At 41.1% G+C, this 20,648-nt stretch overlaps 1 protein-coding gene across 1 annotated transcript in view; it reads left to right on the forward strand.

Annotated features, from left to right (window-relative positions):
• Nucleotides 1–20,648, forward strand: part of LOC125248521 (E3 ubiquitin-protein ligase rnf213-alpha-like) — an 86,673-nt gene that overhangs the window by 11,360 nt on the left and 54,665 nt on the right. Inside the window, 7 exon segments of the mRNA XM_048160446.1 lie at nt 2,757–2,960; nt 3,140–3,332; nt 3,460–3,515; nt 7,436–7,574; nt 7,680–7,832; nt 7,928–8,026; nt 16,477–16,599. Coding sequence (XP_048016403.1) covers nt 2,757–2,960; nt 3,140–3,332; nt 3,460–3,515; nt 7,436–7,574; nt 7,680–7,832; nt 7,928–8,026; nt 16,477–16,599 — 967 coding nt within the window.

Below are 20,648 nucleotides of genomic sequence, written 5' to 3' on the forward strand. Positions count from 1 at the left end.
TTTAGAAGTTAAAAAAACTACAAAGATACAGGGAGTTTCAGATACTGCTCTAGATGATGGAGTTTCAAATTCCACATACGGCCCTGTGTTTAATTCTGGTATAGGCTAAACGAAGTACAAATTTAACATAAAAGCACATTTAGAACTTAGTTACAATGAATCTAACAGTTTAAATTTCAATTTGTGACCATTTGAGAAGTGCAGTGTCCTTATGTAACATGTAGGATCACAGGCTATTTTGACTCACTGTAGAATTACAACATTGACTTAACAAGCTCTAAATCAAATTTGATGAATGTTTTCCAAAATAACTAAATATGTATGTGTTCTAGACATTGTAATAAACACACAGAAAATATGTAATGAATTTTATTTACTTGAATCTTGACAAATCCAGTCATGTAAAAAAAAAAGGAGATTTTTTTTTACAGGTAGAGTAACTTCATGGCCAGATGACTGGACATATAAACACTTCTTCTTTCCAATAGCATTGTGAGAACAAACAGTAGAACCCATAACTATGTAAATGTGGTCTTGAGAGAAAAAAACATTTGCAGGCATTTTTTTTTTTTTTTTTTAAATTTTTGAAAGTGTTGTTATAATTCTGCAACAGTGGGTTTTAAGGGTTAAAGCTGAAATCCAACCTGAATGATGACAACACAGAATAAAATACTATCACTGGTGATCATCAAATCCTTTAACAGTTTATTTTACACACTTTGTGTTTAAGTCTCCACTTTTTCACAAAACTTTTGCTCTCCAGAAACCCAGTCAATTTGGGTTAAAAATCTTTAAAAGGCTTATAAACAATGAATTATTACCAACATATGAAATTAAATTAAGGACAAAAAATTGGGAATGTTGGACAATACATATATAACAGAATATAACAGCTTGTTTTTGCAGTGTTTTCTTATATAAATGTCCATTAAAGCAAGATTATGTAAACAAAAAAAACACAGCCACTGTGTCCAAAAGTGGCAATTATGGGATAACAGACACAACGCATCATCATGTTCTAGAAGATCACATTTGTAGCGTGATCCGGAACGGAATAATTTACAGTCATAATATAAAATGTCAAATCATATGTAGAAATGTTTTTTTTCCCACTACTTTATATTGGCTCATACATAAATTATTCCCTTCAAATGTTATTGAGCTTTAAATTATTGCGTATTTATGTATGACCGTATATACAGTTGTGAAAAAAGCCATTTTTACACAGTTTATTTTAATAAATATTAAAAATATAAAGGTGTGCATTATAGCTGACATGTAGATGAAGACTTTACAGTTGGTTTAATGACTGTAAATTATTCCCTTCAAATGTTATTGAAGGTGGAATAGTGCATACCAATTTCGGATGTAACTTTAGAGACGGTCCCTAAATTTGCGAATATCAAATGTCTAATGGCAAACCAACTTTATGCCAGTTGTGCATTGCTGTTTGGCTGCCAGTGGTGTGGTCCTTTCTGAATGAAGCCAATAATTCTGCCGATCTAACTCCTTTGGGATCAAATAAATGTGTAGTTCTGATGACTGTTGAAACAGCTAACAGCACCACATATCCCAGACATACTGTAAACTTGCTGTGAATCTTCTGAGAGTGTTTTGTTGGCCTTTTTCTGGTAGTTGTGGATGCTGTCACGCAGCTGTGACCGGACACAAATATGGTGGTGATAAAATACAGTGACGTCCATGAAACCCATATGGATATCCTCAAAAGTATAAACTACTGTGTTTGTATCATTCATTGACATTAAGAATGACCAACAGGCTGTTTTAAATTTTTGAAAAAAATCCATGTAAAAACAACAGTGACACAATGAAAATACCATGTGTAGCAGCGAGTTTTACTGTAACAGCCCTTCGGCGTCAATGAAAAGAGGCAGAGAGTTTTTGACGGGTGCCTTCGATTTATTTTTCTCAGATGCAATGAACTTAATTGCTGAAGTATTCGTTGTCTCAATTCTTTGTTGCAAATTCTCTCCATGCATCATAACAATATCATCACAGCATCATGGCATTCATAATATAAACAAAACATTCATTACATTAACTACACATTTGACATTGTTCAAGTTAATCAACAATATCACACCATCGAAATACATGGAAAACAATCAAACATACCTCACTCACTTTATCACTAGACCGCACACACAGAACACAAGTCTGAGCTGAAGAGTGAAAGCATTTAACATAATCCACTGGAATCACTGTAAGGCATTTATAAATGTTTATCAACTTCAAAACAAACATTCTTCATAAAAATTGTGCTTTTGAACACTGACCAGCTTACAACTACATCAAATCATATACTGATAATTTACTAAAGGTTTGTTCAACATTTGTTCACGGTTAACAATTGTTTATTGAAGATAATGATACTAAAACAATTTTGACATAAATGCTTCAATGATTTATAAGTGATACATAATGTATCAACCAATAATTTATAAACCATCTACTAATGATCTGTTTTATTTCATGATTTACACATTAAGATAACTTACAACACATCTGTAAATCATTAGCATACCACTTATTAATCAATTATGAAGGTATAGTCATGTTTTGAAAATTATTCGTTCATCATTAACTAATAATTTATAAATTACTTAATGTTATTATAAATATTTCCATAGTATGTCACAGGTGCACTCGACATACCTTATATTAACCCAGAACATTGGTTTAATGAGCAGAGAACAGACTTGAGTCCAGCTTTTTCATTTTGATTCCCTCTTCAGCTTGTCTGACATGGTGGTCGAACTGATCAAAAAGATAAGAGCAGAGCACATGTCCACTTGGATCATCGTCATTCCACTGCTGCATCTTCTCAAAGGCACTTCAAAGCCATTTCAGCCAGTGTATAATCAAGGCAGCACACAATCAGAGCAGAGCTGGATTGGCCTGCAGGGACTGAAATCACCACATGTGATAAACGATAAAAGGTATTAAATCTAGGTATTGAATAGTTTTCCAGATGTACTTCTGTGGTTTTCATTTTAAATTTCCTGGTAGATGCCATTAAACATTTGAGGCCACTTGGGCTTCAGTTGAAAGTACCATGGCGAGTCCTTAGTTTTTCATTTTTTTTTTTTTTTTTAATTGTTAAATCCCTCTATTTTAGGGAGATGCTGGATCTCATGAAGGCACACAGACATTTGTTGAAGGTAGACAGACTGCTGGCACGGTCTTGGATGTACTTGATGACTGTAGACGAGTTAATCGATTGCAACTCCATCATCCATGCAGAGCTCCTGGACATCCTGCAGATTTTCATCATGAAATGCCCCAAAGAAATATCAAACAGGACTTCAACAGTGAGTGTCAAGCTATGAGAAAAAAATAACCATATATGCATAAAAAAGATCAAATTAAATTACCATGGAGTGAGAAAAATACAGCAGTCTAAATCATGTATATTTGATTGTTATTATGTTGTTGCAGAGCATTTTGAAGATTCTGGAACACATTCAGATTCACTTGATCGAACGAAGATACAGGTAAAGTTCTAAAATTAAAATGAAACTAAAAATAAAATGAACAATAAGAGCTGCACTATTAATTGTTAAAAGATTACGATCTCAATTCAAACACCCACGCAATCTTATTCTTAAATGGCAGCGATTTATATTATTTTTACACCTGTTTCACATCGCAAGCATCAGCGGAGCATGAGCAGAGCGTATTTTGGCACTACCCATGTTAATGGGTAGTGAGAGTTATTCTTCACACTTCCGATTTTAACTCATTGATTAACATGGGTAGCAACAAAACGTGAAAGGACTTTGGGGACTTTGGTTAAACCTTTGAAGTTACAATCATCAAACTGCAACATTCACATCTGTCTTTGAGCTGCCGTAGATCCGGAGAGAGCAGCAGCCATGTAAGAAACAGCTTCAAAGTCTTTTCAAACACATAATTGTTATTTCTGTGTTACAAACATACAAATCACAGAAGTACTGGGATTAATGTTTATAGTGTGGGTATGAACACTGATGTCTATGGAAGCAATCAAAATACCTCTTGAAAGTTTTTGACACTTGTATGTATTGAATTATTATCTCATTATGCCAGGTGGTGGCAACAAATAACTATAAAAAACAGTATTTGTCTTTGAACCATTCATTCAAGAGATTCATTCACAAATGCTGATTCATCCAATAACAAAACAAATCTTTATGAATGAGACATTGACTCTGTTCAAATTATTTAAAAAATTGCTCTAATTAATATACACTCTGCAAAAAAATGCTTTTCTTACTTAGATTTGTCTTGTTTCCAGTCCAAATATCTAAAAATTCTTAAATCAAGAAGCATTTTCTAGACAAGTAAAAATCATTTTCTTGTTTTCAGAAAAAAAAGTCAAAATGAAGTGAGTTTTTCCTTAAAACAAGCAAAATAATCTGCCAATGGTTTAAGCAAAAATAATCTTGTTTTTGGACTGAAATAAGATTATTTTGCTTGTTTTAAGGAAAAACTCACTTCATTTTGACAATTTTTCTGAAAAGAAGACAACAGAAGAACTTTGGCTGTGTCTCCAAGGCGCTTGAAGAAATCTTCCTGAAAAGCGATACGCAAGTGTACCTGGACAAAAGCTGTTTTAAACACAAAGAGTGGTCACACCAAATATTGATTTGATTTAGTTAATAGAAGTTAATTGATAAATAAAATCTATTTGATAGCATCCTCACTTTACAGCATTTTTACACAAATACCTAATACTCTTCACAGTACTGTAGCTTTGCGGGTCGGTTTCTTCAAGTTTCTTGGAGACACGGCCACAGTTCTTCTGAATTGAGTCTGTCTCGGTTTGAGAATTCATGAGAATGAATGAGAAATAATAGTTGAATGTCTCACAAAATAGAGGTGCAATAAATACCACCAAATACAGGCGCTGGTCATATAATTAGAATATCATGAAAAAGTTCATTTTTTTTATTGTAAATTATTTTAAAAAATGAAACTTTCATTTATACTAGATTCCCTACATGTAAAGGTAAACATTTCAAAAGTGTTTTTTTTTTTTTTTTAATTTGTTGTTTAGAGCGTACAGCTAATGAAAGTCCAAAATCCAGTATCTCAAAATATTAGAATATTTACATTTGAGTTTCATTAAATGACCATCCCTACAGTATAAATTCCATGTATCTCTTGTTCTTTGAAACCACACTAATGGGGAAGACTGCTGACTTGGCAATGGTCCAGGAGACGATCATTGACACCCTCCACAAAGAGAGTAAGTCACAGAAGGTCATTACTGAATGGGGTGGCTGTTTACAGAGTGATGTATCAAAGCATATTGAATGCAAAGTTGACTGGAAGGAAGAAATTGGGTAGGTAAAGGTGCACAAGCAACAGGGATGACCACAAGCTTGAGAATACTGTCAAGGAAAGCCGATTCAAACACTTAGGAGAGCTTCACAATGAGTCGAATGAAGCCGGAGTCAGTGCATCAAGAGCCACCACACTCAGACATCTTCAGGAAAAGGACTACCAAGCCACTTCTGAAACAGAAACAACATCAGAAGCATCTTACCTGGGCTAAGGAGAAAAAGAACTGCACAGTGAACAGTGGTCGAAAGTCCTCTTTTCAGATAAAAGAAAATTTTGCATTTCATGTTGAAATCATGGTCCCAGAGTCTGAAGGAAGACTGGAGAGGCACAGAATCCAAGCTGCTTGAAGTCTAGTGGGAAGTTTCTGAAGTTAGTAATGATTTGGGGGCCCATGACATCTGCTGGTGTTGGTCCATTGTGTTTTATCAAGTGCAAAGTCAATGCAGCAATCTTCCAGGAGATTTTGGAGCATTTTATCTATTTTATTTAGCTTCCATCTGCTGACAAGCTTTATGGAGATGCTGATTTCTTTTTTCAGCAGGACTTTAGCACCTGCCCACAGTGCAAAAACCACTTCCGAGTGGTTTGCTGACCATGATATTACTGTGTTTTATTGGCCAGCCAACATGCCTAACCCCTGAATCTATGGGATATTTTCAAGAGAAAGATGAGAAACAGTCGATCCAACAATATACAGATGATCTGAAGGCTCAATAGTGCCTCAGCAGTGCCACAGGCTGATCACTTCCATGCCACACTTCACTGATGTTGTAATTTGTGCTAGGAGCAAGTCATTTGCTGTAATATGTGCTGCCGACCAAGTATTGAGTGTACAAATGAACATACTTTAAAGAACTTGAACTTTTCTGTTTTGAAAATCCATTTTTTGATTGATCTTAGGAAATATTCTAATATTTTGAGATTTTGGACTTTCATGAGCTGTACGCTCTAATCATCAAAATAAAAAAAATAAAAAAAACTTTTGAAATGTTTTACTTTACATGTAGGGAATCTAGAATATATGAAAGTTTCATTTTTAAAAATAATTTACAATAAAAAATTAACTTTTTCACGATATTCTAATTATATGACCAGCACCTGTATAAACACATGTGAACAATAGACAATTCTTATCTGGAAGAAGTTGGTGAGACAGACAGAAATCCAAACGATGAAGGTCTTGCAAAATCACAAAAAAAGTATAATCCACAGTTCCTGTTAAATCCTCAAAGACGACAAATATGTATGTAATCCTTGTGAAACGCTGTCCATAAACAGGAATTCACACAGGTTGAGGCATTTACTGCACTTCAATATCAGATCTCCGTACACCAGCTGTTGTCAGACTCCTTGTGTATTCAAAAATCTACATGTTATTTTGTTAGATTGATCATGGAAGAATTGCAATCTCCATTTTTTTTAAGAAGATTCTCAATTTATCCAGAATTGTGCAGCTCTATGAATATTTAATTAATTTGTCTCTGAAATTCTTTCTATATTTAAATAAATTAATGTAATATTGCCTTTTGTGTGAATAATAGTTTTTGAGGTGCAAATGTCAAGTTACCATTCACTCTATATCACTAGTGAAACATCTAATACAATATAATGAAATTGTTTATTGTTGCTTGCCAAAATTTGAGCACATCTTCATTTGAGTGGCTGCCAGTGGAAAAACACAATAGTGTAGAACAGCAGCTATTAGCCAAACATGAACCATGAATGCTACAGTGTTTCCTCTACATTCTTTCAAGTGGTAAACACCACAGTAAGAAAATTACCACCACACCACATAGGTAAAATGAGAAATTGAAAATTATAATAATGAGCCTTTAATTGTCATATATATATATATATATATATATATATATATATATATATATATATATATATATATATATATATATATATATATACATACCCTAATCAGCATACCCTAAGAAGAATTACAAAAACAAGAGGGTCTACAGCTCTTTTGGGGCTATATATAAATATAAATATTTTTTATTTTTTTTAATTTCTCTAGATGAAAATCCAATAACCCTATCAATGTGCACTCATTAACTGGCTTTCATTACTGTTGTAGCTGTCCGAATGAGGATTATGGCATTCAGTGCATACAAGCAGCTTGCAAACTTCTAGAGAAGATGTGCAAAGAAGTCAGGAAAACTGATATCCCTCTTGCTTGCGTGAACGTTGTGGCTTCTGTATCAAAATGTGCCCAGGTATTTCATGTTGAAATCAAATTATTTTTGTCTTAAATAACTGATTTAAGCTAATAGATGTTCAGAAGACTGATTCAATATGCCTGACATTTGTTCAACCCCAAGACTACACAACAAACAGACTCTTTTTCTGAGAAGACTTATGCATTACTCAGTGATGCCAAGCAAACTGTCCGAGCATGGATTGGAGAAGCTTTCAGAGCCAAACTATTGAACAAAGGCTTTCGATCAGCTGTCAGCTTCACTGCAGAGATTGAGGTAAGCAGAGCAAGTGTGTTCAAACAAATTACCCAATGGTAGATTTCAACTATATACAGTTTATTAAATATAATTTTGTTTGTTCTGCTTCACAGATGTGGAATAATATCATTGCCATAGATTTCATGAGTAAGGACTTCACTAAAGAATGGAGAGAGACCTTTACCGGGGACTTTGAGGGAAAATATCAACAGGTATTCATTAAAGAAATTCTAGAGTGTGTGTCTAGTAGGGTTGGGAGTCAATCCACTAGTTTATTTGTACTTTTTTCCAAAATAATAATGATCACATTTCATGATTTCCAATTCAGTCAGCATTATACAATGATACTAAAACACCCAGACAGTGAAACAATGTCACAGCAGGATTTGTTTTATTTATTTTATTTTAATTTTTTTTTAGCTATAGAGTTTTGAGCTTGCAGTCTGAGTTGAATGTTATGAGATAGCAGGACGGGCACGGGCGGTTAGAAGTGTAGACATTATGAAAGATTAATTGTTCATATTCATTGTGTTATAGGAGCTGATTAACTGAGATGTCAGCTTTTTAGACATTGTAATGATGGGTCTGAAGACAGAGGATCCATTTGCAGTTTTATTAAGAACGTTAGTATTAAACAAGGGCAAGACAGTACCGTAATCGGGGACAGGCAATGGTCGGGGCTGGCAGCAGACAGGCATAAACAGGTCACAGGCAGAGTTCAAGACTGGCAGCTAACAATCACAAGGTCGATAAACAGGCAAGAGTCGAGGCAGGCGGCAAGGTTCAGCAGAGATAGACAGTCCAGGTAATAGCAGAAGTACAGTCCACAAGAAACGCTCAGAAATGATCACTACAGCAAATCAAGACTTCACGACTGAGAGTGTGTGTGTGTGTCTTAAATAGTGTGAGTGTGATATGGTGCAGGTGCATGGGTGATCAGTCCCAGGAGTGCGGGCCTATGGGAAATGGAGTCCAGATACGAACAGTCAATATTCAGGGGATGGCTCCCTCCGGTGGTCCCGAGGATGCGCCGGAGAAGCTGTATTCGTGACAGAGCCCCCATCCTGCGAGCAGCTCCTGACGCGAGGAGGCGGGCGCCAAGGCCTTCCACGAGGTCACGGGGCCGGTCTCTCCGGATGCGTCCAGTGGAATTTTTCCACAAGAGTGGGGTCCAGGATGTCATTCGCGTTGACCCAGGATCGCTCCTCTGGACCGTACCCCTCCCAGTCAAAGTGATACTGGAGCCTCGGACCCCGGCGCTGGGAATTGAGTAGCCCTCGAACTTGGTAAGCCTCCTCGCCCTCGATCATCAGTGGTGGGGGATGTGGACCCTCAGCCTCCTCCAGCCCCCCTCTCGGACCCCCGGAGGGTTTCAGCAGGGAAACATGAAAAGTGGGAGAAATGCGATAATTAGCAGGTAAATCTAGACGGAATGATACTGGGGTAATTTGTTTGAGAATTTGAAAAGGCCCGACATACCTGGGACTGAGTTTCTTGCTTGGGAGTCTCATTCGTAGGTCCCGGGTGGACAACCAGACCCATTGACCGACGGCATACTGAGGATTGGGTCGGTGATGACGGTTAGCCTGCTCCTCCTGTCTCCTGACCGCTCGTTGTAGATGGTGATGAGCCAGATTCCAGGTCTCCTCACTCCCTTGCATCCAGGAGTTGACTGCAGGAAGTTCAGATGGTTCCCCTGACCAAGGGAACATGGGTGGTTGGAAGCCTAGGACGCACTGGAAGGGGGTCATTCCCGTAGAAGGTTTGCGTAGGGAGTTCTGTGCATATTCTGCCCACATCAGATAGCGACTCCATTCAGATTGTTGTTTCTGACAGTAAGTCCGTAGAAATCGTGTGAGCTCTTGGTTAAGTCGTTCAGTTTGACCATTCGATTCGGGGTGATAGCCTGATGTGAGACTAATGTTTATGTTGAGGTTTTTAAAGAATGCAGACCAAACCTGTGACGTGAACTGGGGACCCCTGTCTGACACAATATCCTCAGGTAATCCATACAGACGAAATACATAGTTACATAATTCAGCGGTCTCGAGAGCTGTGGGAAGTTTGGGAAGAGGAATCAGGCGGCAGGCTTTAGAGAATCGATCAACTACAGTTAGAATGGTGGTGTTTCCCTGAGAAGGTGGTAAGTCGGTAACAAAGTCTATGGTGATGTGTGACCAGGGGCGTTGAGGAATGGGAAGAGGTTGTAATAAGCCAGCGGGTGCTTGGTGGGATGATTTTGATGTTTGACAGGCTGTGCATTGTTGGATGAATTTTGTGGTGTCTTGAGGCATGGTTTCCCACCAGAATCGGTTCTGAAGTAGATTGAGTGTAGCAGTGATTCCAGGATGGCCAGAGCTGGGTGAATCATGGACGTGGTGCAGAACCCTCTCTCTTAGTGGTGCTGGTACATAGATTCGGTCAGGTGGACAAGTAGCGGGCGGAGCAGTTTGTTCATTGGCTTGTGTGAGTTCGGTGATTATGTCCCATTGTATGGGTGCAAGAAGAAGAGCTTCTGGAATGATTCGTTCTTCAGGTTGAACTTGATCGATGTTTTCGGTTTGGCGTGATAGTGCGTCTGCTTTAGTGTTTTTGGAACCAGGTCTATAGGTGACGTGGAACTGGAATCGGGTGAAGAACATGGCCCAGCGTGCTTGGCGGGGATTCAGGCATTTTGCGGTGCGGAGGTACTCTAGATTCTTGTGGTCAGTGAGAACGGTGAATGGATGCTTGGCTCCCTCCAGCCAATGACACCACTCTTCAAGGGCCGCCTTCATGGCTAACAGTTCTCTGTCCCCTACATCATAATTCCGCTCAGCAGCGGATGGTTTGCGTGAGTAGAAAGCACAAAGAAACATTTTTTCTGGGTTGCCCTGCCGTTGAGATAAAATAGCCCCAATGCCTGTATTAGAAGCGTCCACCTCGACTATAAAAGGAAGTTCAGGGTTTGGGTGATGAAGTATAGGAGCGGTAGTGAAATGGTTCTTTAATTCTTAAAAAAGGCTTGGGTGGCTTCTTCAGACCAAGACAGACGAGAGGATGAGCGTTTGGTCATGGCGGTCAAGGGAGCTGCTACACAGCTGAAGTTGCGAATAAAGCGTCTGTAGAAGTTTGCGAAACCCAGGAATCATTGTAGTTCCTTCAGAGTGTGTGGTTTGGGCCAATCAAGTACAGCTCTCACTTTGTTGTCATCCATGGCCACCCCATCTGAGCTGATGACGTAACCTAAGAAGGTAGTGGAGGTTTGATGGAACTCATACTTTTCTGCTTTGGCGTACAGGTGATGATCGATCAATCTTTGTAGAACCGCCCTTACATGTTGGATGTGTTCTTCGATGGAATCGGAATAAATCAGAATATCGTCAATATATACTATGACCCAGCGATTCAGCATGTCTCTGAAGATGTCATTGATGTAGGATTGGAACACAGCGGAACTGTTGGACAGGCCGAATGGCATAACGAGGGTCTCATAGTGTCCAGTGGTCGTCGAGAAGGCCGTTTTCCATTCGTCCCCTTCTCGAATGCGAATGAGATTGTAGGCACATCGGAGATCAAATTTTGTGAAGGATCTTGCCTGTCTGAGTTGTTGAAGGGCTGCTGGTATGAGAGGTAGGGGATAGCGAAATTTCACCGTCATTTCATTTAGGGCTCTGTAATCAATGCATGGTCTCAACCCTCCGTCCTTATTCTTGACGAAAAAGAACCCAGCAGATGCAGGTGACGTGGATGGATGGATAAATCCCTTAGCCAGCTCCTCTTCTATGTAAGTTTGCATGGCCGCAGTTTCAGGCTGACAGGGGAAAAATCCTACCCTTGGGGAGCGTTACACTAGGTAACAAATCGATAGCACAGTCACTGGGGCGATGTGGAGGTAGTTCGGTGGATTTATGCTTACTAAAAGCTAATCGCCAGATCAGAATACTCGGGGGGGATGGGGGGATGGGGGGGATGTTCAGTCCTTCTTTGATTTTCACTGAGTGCAGCGGTATGGGCTTTATGGAACGTAAGCAGTTTTCCTGGCAGTGCGGGCTCCATTGAATAATTTCTCCTTCCATCCATGATATGTGTGGGTTGTGCGAACGAAGCCATGGCAGACCAAGGATAATGGGGTTTTGTGGAGAGTGTATGACATAGAAACTGATGAGCTCATGATGCAGGAGGCCGATTTGGAGCTTTAATGTCGATGTAATGTGTGCAATTTTTCCTCCTCCGATGGGTTTGCCATCTAACGCTTCCACTGTCAATGAAGAAGTACAATCAATTAGTGGAATGTTGTGTTCTTTGATGAAGGTATCAGATATAAAGTTTCCAGCCGCCCCCGAATCCAAGAGTGCGTGTGAGGAAATGGTTTGTTCATTAATAGAGAGTTGTACGGGAATTTTTAAGCAATTGGATGCGTAATGGTACGGTTGCAGAGAACTCACCACTTTGGAACTGGAAGGTGTTGGACGGATTGGGCAGTTAGCTTTAAGATGACCAGTTTGACCGCAGTAGAAACATAGATGCATTTGACGTCTTCTCTCTCTCTTCGGGTTTGAGGGGTGTGTAACCGAGCTGCATGGCCTCAGAGACTGGGGTATCAGGAATGGATGAACGAGTAGGTCGCCGTATACGCAGCAGGTTGTCAATGTGGATGGTTAGATCAATGAAGGAATTCGAAGAGCAGCCCTCGTCTCGGCATGCAAGTTCAGCCTGTAAATCCATTGAGAGTCCTCGGCGGAACAGCAGCTTTAATGTATCCTCCACCCAGTTAGTTTGTGCAGCCAGTGTGCGAAACTGTACAGCATACTCTGCCGCCGTGGCTTTACCTTGAGTGAGTGAGAGTAGCTGATCGCCCGGACTCAGACCGCCTGCAGAATGTTCGAACACCTCCCGGAATCGTTGTAGGAAGTTAGCAAAGGTGGGGAACATGGAACCATCGTCCTGCCAGACGGCGGTGGCCCAATCCAGCGCCCTCCCGGTCAGCAAAGAACATACGAAGGAGATCCAACTGGCCTCCGTGGAGTATAAGGTAGGTTGCTGATTCACGTATAATGAACATTGTAAAAGGAAACCCTTACACTTGGTTGGTGTGCCGTCAAACTTCTCTGGAAGCGCCAGACGAGGGTTCATGGCCGGTGGACTGCTGTGCAAAGGTGTGGGCGGAACAACAGGTACTGGAGTGGAAGTCTCGGCAGGATTGAGACGCAGGCCCTGGAGCGTTTTCACCAGCTCTTCTGTGAGGGACGTAAGACGTGAGAGCTGGAGGTGGTGCATGGCCAGTTGATTGGCCTGGGCAGACAATTCAGTGGAAATCTGGGCCAAAGCTGCTGGATCGCTGGATGGCGAAGTCTTCTGTAATGATGGGTCGGAAGACAGAGGATCCATTTGCAGTTTTATTAAGAACGTTAGTATTAAACGAGGGCAAGACAGTACTGTAATCGGGGACAGGCAATGGTCGGGGCTGGCAGCAGACAGGCATAAACAGGTCACAGGCAGAGTTCAAGACCGGCGGCTAACAATCACAAGGTCGATAAACAGGCAAGAGTCGAGGCAGGCGGCAAGGTTCAGCAGAGATAGACAGTCCAGGTAATAACAGAAGTTCAGTCCACAAGAAACGCTCAGAAATGATCACTACAGCAAATCAAGACTTCGCGACTGAGAGTGTGTGTGTGTCTTAAATAGTGTGAGTGTGATATGGTGCAGGTGCATGGGTGATCAGTCCCACAAATGCGGGCCTATGGGAAATGGAGTCCAGATACGAACAGTCAATATTCAGGGGATGGCTCCCTCCGGTGGTCCGGAGGATGCGCCGGAGAAGCTGTATTCGTGACAATTATAAAGGCAGCGCCTTCTGTCATTCCAAACCATGCACACAGCAGGTTGCTTTTCTGTTAAATCTAACTTGTTTGTGAATTTTGAGTCTTTAAAAACAAATATTTAATTGAGAGTGTTTATGCTGGGTTGTGCTGGCAACACATAACTTAATATTTAATGTAAATTTCATGGATGTACTGACAAAAATCTATATAGGCTATTTTTTGTGGGATTTTGCAGGCATGAGTGGGACAAAACATGAATGTTGTGGGCGGGAGCTGGACAAGATAAAAAAAATGTTTGTGGGAGCAGGACAGAATCCTGCGGGAGCAGGCAGCCGCGTGACAGGAAAATCCGTCCTGTGCAGGTCTCTATAGTACTCTTTCAGAAGATGTGCGAAAGCACCTCCTACCGTATAAAAGTGAAAACACAGAAAGCAGGAAAATTCTGTAAATGGCGAGGAAAGAGTTAAAAAGCTGCCCACTGTTGCTAAAACAATTCTTTCAGGTTCTGCACATTCTTTGGTTTTCTAGCATCTTATTTACGAAAGTTCAATTATTTTTAAAGGGGTGGTTCACTGTTTTTTTTCTAGGCTTGATTGTGTTTATGAGGCACAGTTTAATATGTCTCAATGCTTCGTTTTAAAAAAAACCACCATATTTTTCATATATTTTACCTTTATTCTACACCTCTGTTTCCCTTCTAAAAACGCTCTTTTAACCCTTGTGCGGTCTACAAAGTACACTCAGGGTCTTCGGTGTTTTACATTAATTTTACTGTTTATTAATGTTTTTACTCAACATTTGTGCAGTTTTTGGAGGATTTATCATATCTTTTACATTTATATAAATAAATAAATAAATATTTTGTTGAGTAGGTTTTCTACAAAAACCTTTTTTATGTAAAATTCACTTTATAAAAGACCCACATTTCTAACTTTCATTCATGGGGATAACATGGATAATTTGACATAGTTTAGTGTGAGATTTTTGCCCATCTTTAGGAAAATGCAGTTTTAAAAGTAAAAAATGATCACTTTATGTGTTATTTGACTGACTGAAAGACATCTTTTCACAAGTATTTTCAGTTTGATTCAAATCTAAATATTATGAAATCACAATTATGACAATAAAAGCTACTTTTTGTCAAAGTTTTATGTCATTTGGACAAAAATATACATATATATATATTTTTAGCAAACGTCGTTTGGGGTCTAAAAAGACCTCAAAGCCCCTATAAGGGTTAAGTTCCTGGTTCTATGAAGCCCCTCCCTCAGAAATACACAATGGGCCCAGATTGGTTAGTTGACCCTGTGTATTATGATTCGCTGTTCGAAATACGTTGACCGGAAACACCACAGCCCTTACCATTATGGGCAAACGTCACGTGTGCTTAGGTCAAAGTCCAGTCTTTGCTTTAGTGGAAATGTAAATAATGGCATCAACATTGCCGTATCAATTTAAGCCCGAATCAGACTCGCATAGCAGTAATGATGAAGAGGCTCAAGCAGAACATCTGCAAGCACGGCTTTTAACGGACGTTTGTGAATGTTAAGTATTTTTGTTTGTATTTGTGTCAAAGTGTTTAGATATGCTGTCACTTGTAACTGTTACTGCTGCCCCAGTGTTCTGATTAAAGCTTTACTGGTGTGTTTAATTCCCGTAAATGAACTTCCTGTAAAAATCCTGTGCGCCTACAGAAATAAAATAAAATCATAAAAAAAGTTTATTATATACAAATAATAAACAAAATATTCTAAAATAGTAACACATTTAAACTTAAACTTAAACTCTGAATTAATTTGAATGCTGTCACAAGCACGAGGGGCTACAAGTAAGAACAGACGCTCATACAGAAACAGTCATAAAGTCAAAACTTTATTGGCATGATAGGGCATTTACAGTATTTAACCTACAGAATACAAACTTTAAGTAACATAAAGTACAGAATATTAATTAGATAAAGAAATATGGGAAATGAAGGGGAAAATAAAGCAAATGTACAAATGTAACTAATAATAATATAAACATATTAAATAAAAAATAAACGATGAGTGAATGGATTTAAAAGACTGTTAGATGGGATTAAAATGTACAATGTTTAAACATTTATGTTTTAAACATTGCGTGCAATACAATATAATGTACACTATGTTAATATAATAATTTCTTAATTCCATTCTTTTTCTTAATTGAAAATAAATATTATTGGTCTTATCTGTTTCTGATAATTCCAGGTTGCTATGGTTGCGCAGGTTGTTTACATATGTAACTCGTGGCCATGAGAAAAATATCTCGTTCCTTCACCATATGATCTCGAGGCCACGACTTTACATCGCGTGGCCACGACATAAGGATGTTTTTACCTCGACAAGCTGATCTCGTGGCCATGAGTTATCATCACCTTCCCACGAGTTTATATGTTGTAGCCACGACAAAACTAAGTGAACCGAATATGTCCCCTCCCTGTCACCGTAGAAGCTTGTTGTAGTCCAATCCGGTCATTTTTGTAGGCATTAAACCATGATAACTTTAAAAGACAACATTGCAGCAACATTACACACTAACTAAAGTTAAAAAAGTGAAATCGCATTGAACCACCCCTTTAAATAATTTTAAAGAAAGACAGTACACAACTAGATATAAACATTTTTCATTTAGTATATAGGATTGAATATTATGGATGGGAGAGAATCAAGTCTTATTTTTTTGAAGGATCTGGAATTGTTAGAACAGACTAGTTCAAAATGTGACTTGAGTCTAACATTTAACAGTGACCTGGACTCATTGACATATTTCAATGTCTGTTTTCTATATTTGTATAAATACAAATGTTTTTTTTTTTTTTCTCTCTCTTTTATTAGGAAGATCGTCTGGACCAAATACAGGTTTACTGCTCAAAGATTGAGGAACTTAATGCCTCCCATCCTTTATTGGTGGGTAGCGTGGAGAAGTGTGCTCTCCAGGCTGTTACTGCAATATGCCAGGTAAAGGTCCTTCAATTTGTTCCCTCTGACAACATGAGTCATATAGCATCATAGACTCATACTGTACATTAGAACATTTAATAAAATGAGATTAGGTCCAAAAACTAGTCTAGTTTAAGAATTATTTCTCCTCTTTGTACCAGCAGAATTTAGTTTCTAGTGTTGTGATTTTTACTTTTGCCCATCCGAGGATGCAAAGTAAAGTAGGGATTGGTACTCACGTCACCGCTGACATTGTGATTTTTGGATCACATAAATAAACGAGAGATTATTTGTTATTAACTAACATCAGCTATATTACATCTAATGAGAATTAGGAAATTATATACTGATAATATACAACAATGCCAAGGTCTCTGGAAAGAGGTTTGGTTAAGTGATATTTACGTTCCACTTGGTTGAGTCCGATGACGGTGACATCTTCCACTGGTTGTGCTGGGTGACGATGCAGTGGGGAGAGGAGCCAGAATCTGTTTCAACAGTCTCGAACACGAAGCTCTGTGGGATACTGATCTCCTGGAGCACCAAAGGGTCCTAAAATCTGGAACACACAGATGAGGCCCTGGTGTAGGTGCAGAAGGTCCTTATCAATCTGGAACACGCAGATGAAGGTACCTTGAGGTGAAGTTTGCTCTCCTGAGAAAAAGAACAAGGAGCATCCCTTTATCCCTTGCCGATGAGGAGGAGATTGCATTTTGGCGCTTCTCCATTCGAGTGCTGTGATTGGCTGCTGGCATCAGAGGGGACACACAGAGTGTGACCCACCCTTCTCTCCCCTGTGGAACTCATTTGCATAAAGCACAAAGTTGGAAGTCTTTACAGCAACTTTCCAAACCACCAGAATACCTTTGTCAATATTCTGAACAAATAGAGACTAAACATGATGGGAAAAGATTGAACTGTCATGCAGTCATTCAACTGTACATTAGCAGCTGAATTTGTGTCAGATGCACTACAAATAGCTGTCACTGAGAATACTTATTTCTGTGAATAAGTGTAAAATGGATGTGTGTAGTTTACATAAATTTTAAGGTTGTTAAACATCATAAACATAGGTCATAAACATCGTTATAAATGGATTTGGGTGGATCTTTGTGATCTCTCTTTGTTTCACTTCAGTCTCTAAATCAGTGGTTCTCAAACTGGGTTATGTGTACCCCTGAGGGTATGTGAGGTGACAAGAGGGGGTATGTGAACAAAATGCTGAGTTTTGCCATTCATTTAATTCTACTCCACCTTAAAATAACATTAAAACTGAGCATGTATTTGTAACAGGCAAAATGTCCTGACAAATCAAATCGGGCTACATTATTGCCATTCACAACAATGTACCTTTGTAAAAGTGGGGATTTAGCACTTACTAGCATGAAGAACAAATAACGTCTCGGTTACGTATGTAACCCTCGTTCCCTGAAGGAGGGAACGGAGACGTACGTCAGTAGTGACCGACGAATTGGGATAACGCTAGAGAGCCCCTATCAGCTTTGCGAGAACTAAAACAAGCCAATGAACATTGGCGTGCGATATTTGCATAATGCGCACCGCCCACATCCGGGGGATATAAATAAAAAGTGGATGCAATCGCACTCTGTTTTTCGCTGAGGAGACAACTGGTGTCCGCACTGCAGCGAGGGTACAGAAACTGTTCCCTCCTTCAAGGAACGAGGGTTACATACGTAACCGAGACGTTCCCTTTCAGTCGGTCACGTTCGACGTATGTCAGTAGTGACTGACGAATTGGGATCCCAACTAAAATGCCACAGTTACGAAACCCCTTCCAGTGCCCAGTGCAAGCTCTAGCCACCCGTCGCACCAATTGGGACGGTGAAGGGGGCGAGCTAACACCGAGAGAGTCTACTGCTGTTCCGATCTACCCACTAAGTAAACTAGACTACACTGGGGAAGCGAACCCGAAGGGACGCTGCGGAGGCCACCACCTACCCTTGGGGAGGACTTTACGTGGAGAATACATATGGACTGACGCTAGGGCAGTATGCATACGAAGTCCCTGGAATGGCCCTACCTAAAGTAGGGGGAGACTCATTAAACAGGAGACAGCAGAGTTAACTCTGCTCAGGGAAAGACATGGGCTCACCGTAGGGAGTTTGACCATGGACGATACACATATGGGACCACTCACGTGGAGGGGTCATAACGCATGGAACCCAGCCAACAGACAACTTCAGGGACGGATGTTGACCTGGCAACAGACACTCCGCAATGTCTGAGCTGAAGGGGGAGGTGGAGGACGCCAACCGGGGAACACGACTGGAGTCAAAAATGCTCGTATCCGGCCCAGGGGGCGGGAATGGCATTGCAAGCCGACACAAAAGAGCAGGTACAACGCATCTACCGGCTAGTTGAAGCGAGTACACGGGAAGATACCGGCTCTACACGTAAGCTATAAAACCTAGCAAACGTGTTGGGTGTCACCCAGCCCGCAGCTCTACAGATATCTGTCAGTGAGGTGCCTTGAGCCAGCGCCCAGGAAGAGGCCACTGCTCTAGTGGAGTGAGCTCTCAACCTGAACGGGCACGGCATGCCCTAGGAATCGTAAGCTAGGGCAATGGCATCCACTAACCAGTGGGCCATCCTCTGCTTGGAGACAGCCTTTCCCTTCGGCTGGCCTCCGTAACAAAGAGCTGATCTGAGGTCCTAAAGCTTCGAGTTCTATCCACGTAAACGTGCAGAGCGCGAACTGGACAGAGCGAAGCCAGGGCTGGGTCTGCCGCCTCCGAAGGCAGCGCTTGCAGGTTCACTACCTGATCTCTGAAGGGAGTGGTAGGAACCTTGGGCACATATCCGGGTCGGGGTCTCAAGATAACGTGAGAATCCCCAGGCCCGAATTCCAGGCACGATTCATCGACCGAAAATGCGTGCAGGTCCCCTACCCTCTTGAGCGAGGCCAATGCAACCAGGAGGACGGTCTTAAGGGACAGTTCTTTTAACTCAACTGACTGCAAAGGCTCGAAGGGATGACCCCAGAGAGATGTAAGAACTAAGGTGAGATCCCAAGAGGGTATGGAGGGAATACGAGGAGGATTCAGTCTCCTCGCCCCCCTGAGGAACCTGACGATCAGATCGTGTCTCCCAAGGGACTTCCCATCAACTGCATCGTGATGTGCGGCAATAGCGGCAACATACACTTTGAGGGTGGAGGGAGACAGTCTTCGCTCCAGACCCTCTTGCAGGAAAGAGAGCACAGATCTGACCGAGCAAGATCGGGGGTCCTCTCGGTGAGAGGAACACCATTCAATGAACAGGTTCCACTTCAACGCATAGAGGTTCCTAGTAGAAGGAGCTCTAGTGGAAGTGATAGTGTCTGCAACCGCCTGCGGGAAATCACTTAGAACCTCCGCATCCCATCCAGGGACCACACGTGGAGGTTCCACAGGTCGGGACGCGGGTGCCACAGGGTGCCCCCTTTCTGAGTCAGAAGATCCCTCCTCAGAGGAATGGGCCAAGGAGGGACTGTCGCGAGGAGCATGAGGTCCGAAAACCAGGTCCGGGTGGGCCAATACGGGGCCACCAACAAGACCTGCTCCTCGTCCTCCCTGACTTTGCACAGTAGCTGTGCAAGAAGGCTCACTGGGGGAAACGCATATTTGCGAAGGCCCCGGGGCCAGCTGTGTGCCAGAGCATCCGTGCCGAGAGTACCTACGGTCAGGGAATAAAACCACTGGCAATGGATCGTGTCCTGGGAGGCAAACAGATCTATCTGTGCCTCGCCAAAGAACTGCCAAATTAGCTGGACCACCTGGGGATGGAGTCTCCATTCGCCCGCACATGGAGGCTGCCGTGAGAGCTCATCAGCTGCACGGTTGAGCACACCTGGGACATGAATGGCACAAAGCGACCTCAGATGCTTCTGACTCCATAACGAGATGGGGGGCGAGTTGCGACATGTGACGGGAGCGTAGACCACCCTGATGGTTGATGAACGCCACGGTCGCAATGCTGTCTGAGCGGACTAGAACATGCTTGCCTGATAGCAGCTTCCTGAAGCGGCCCAGCGCAAGACAAACTGCCAGCAACTCGAGGCAATTGAC

Source organism: Megalobrama amblycephala, linkage group LG16 (genome assembly GCF_018812025.1).
Source record: "Megalobrama amblycephala isolate DHTTF-2021 linkage group LG16, ASM1881202v1, whole genome shotgun sequence".
NCBI lineage: Eukaryota > Metazoa > Chordata > Actinopteri > Cypriniformes > Xenocyprididae > Megalobrama > Megalobrama amblycephala.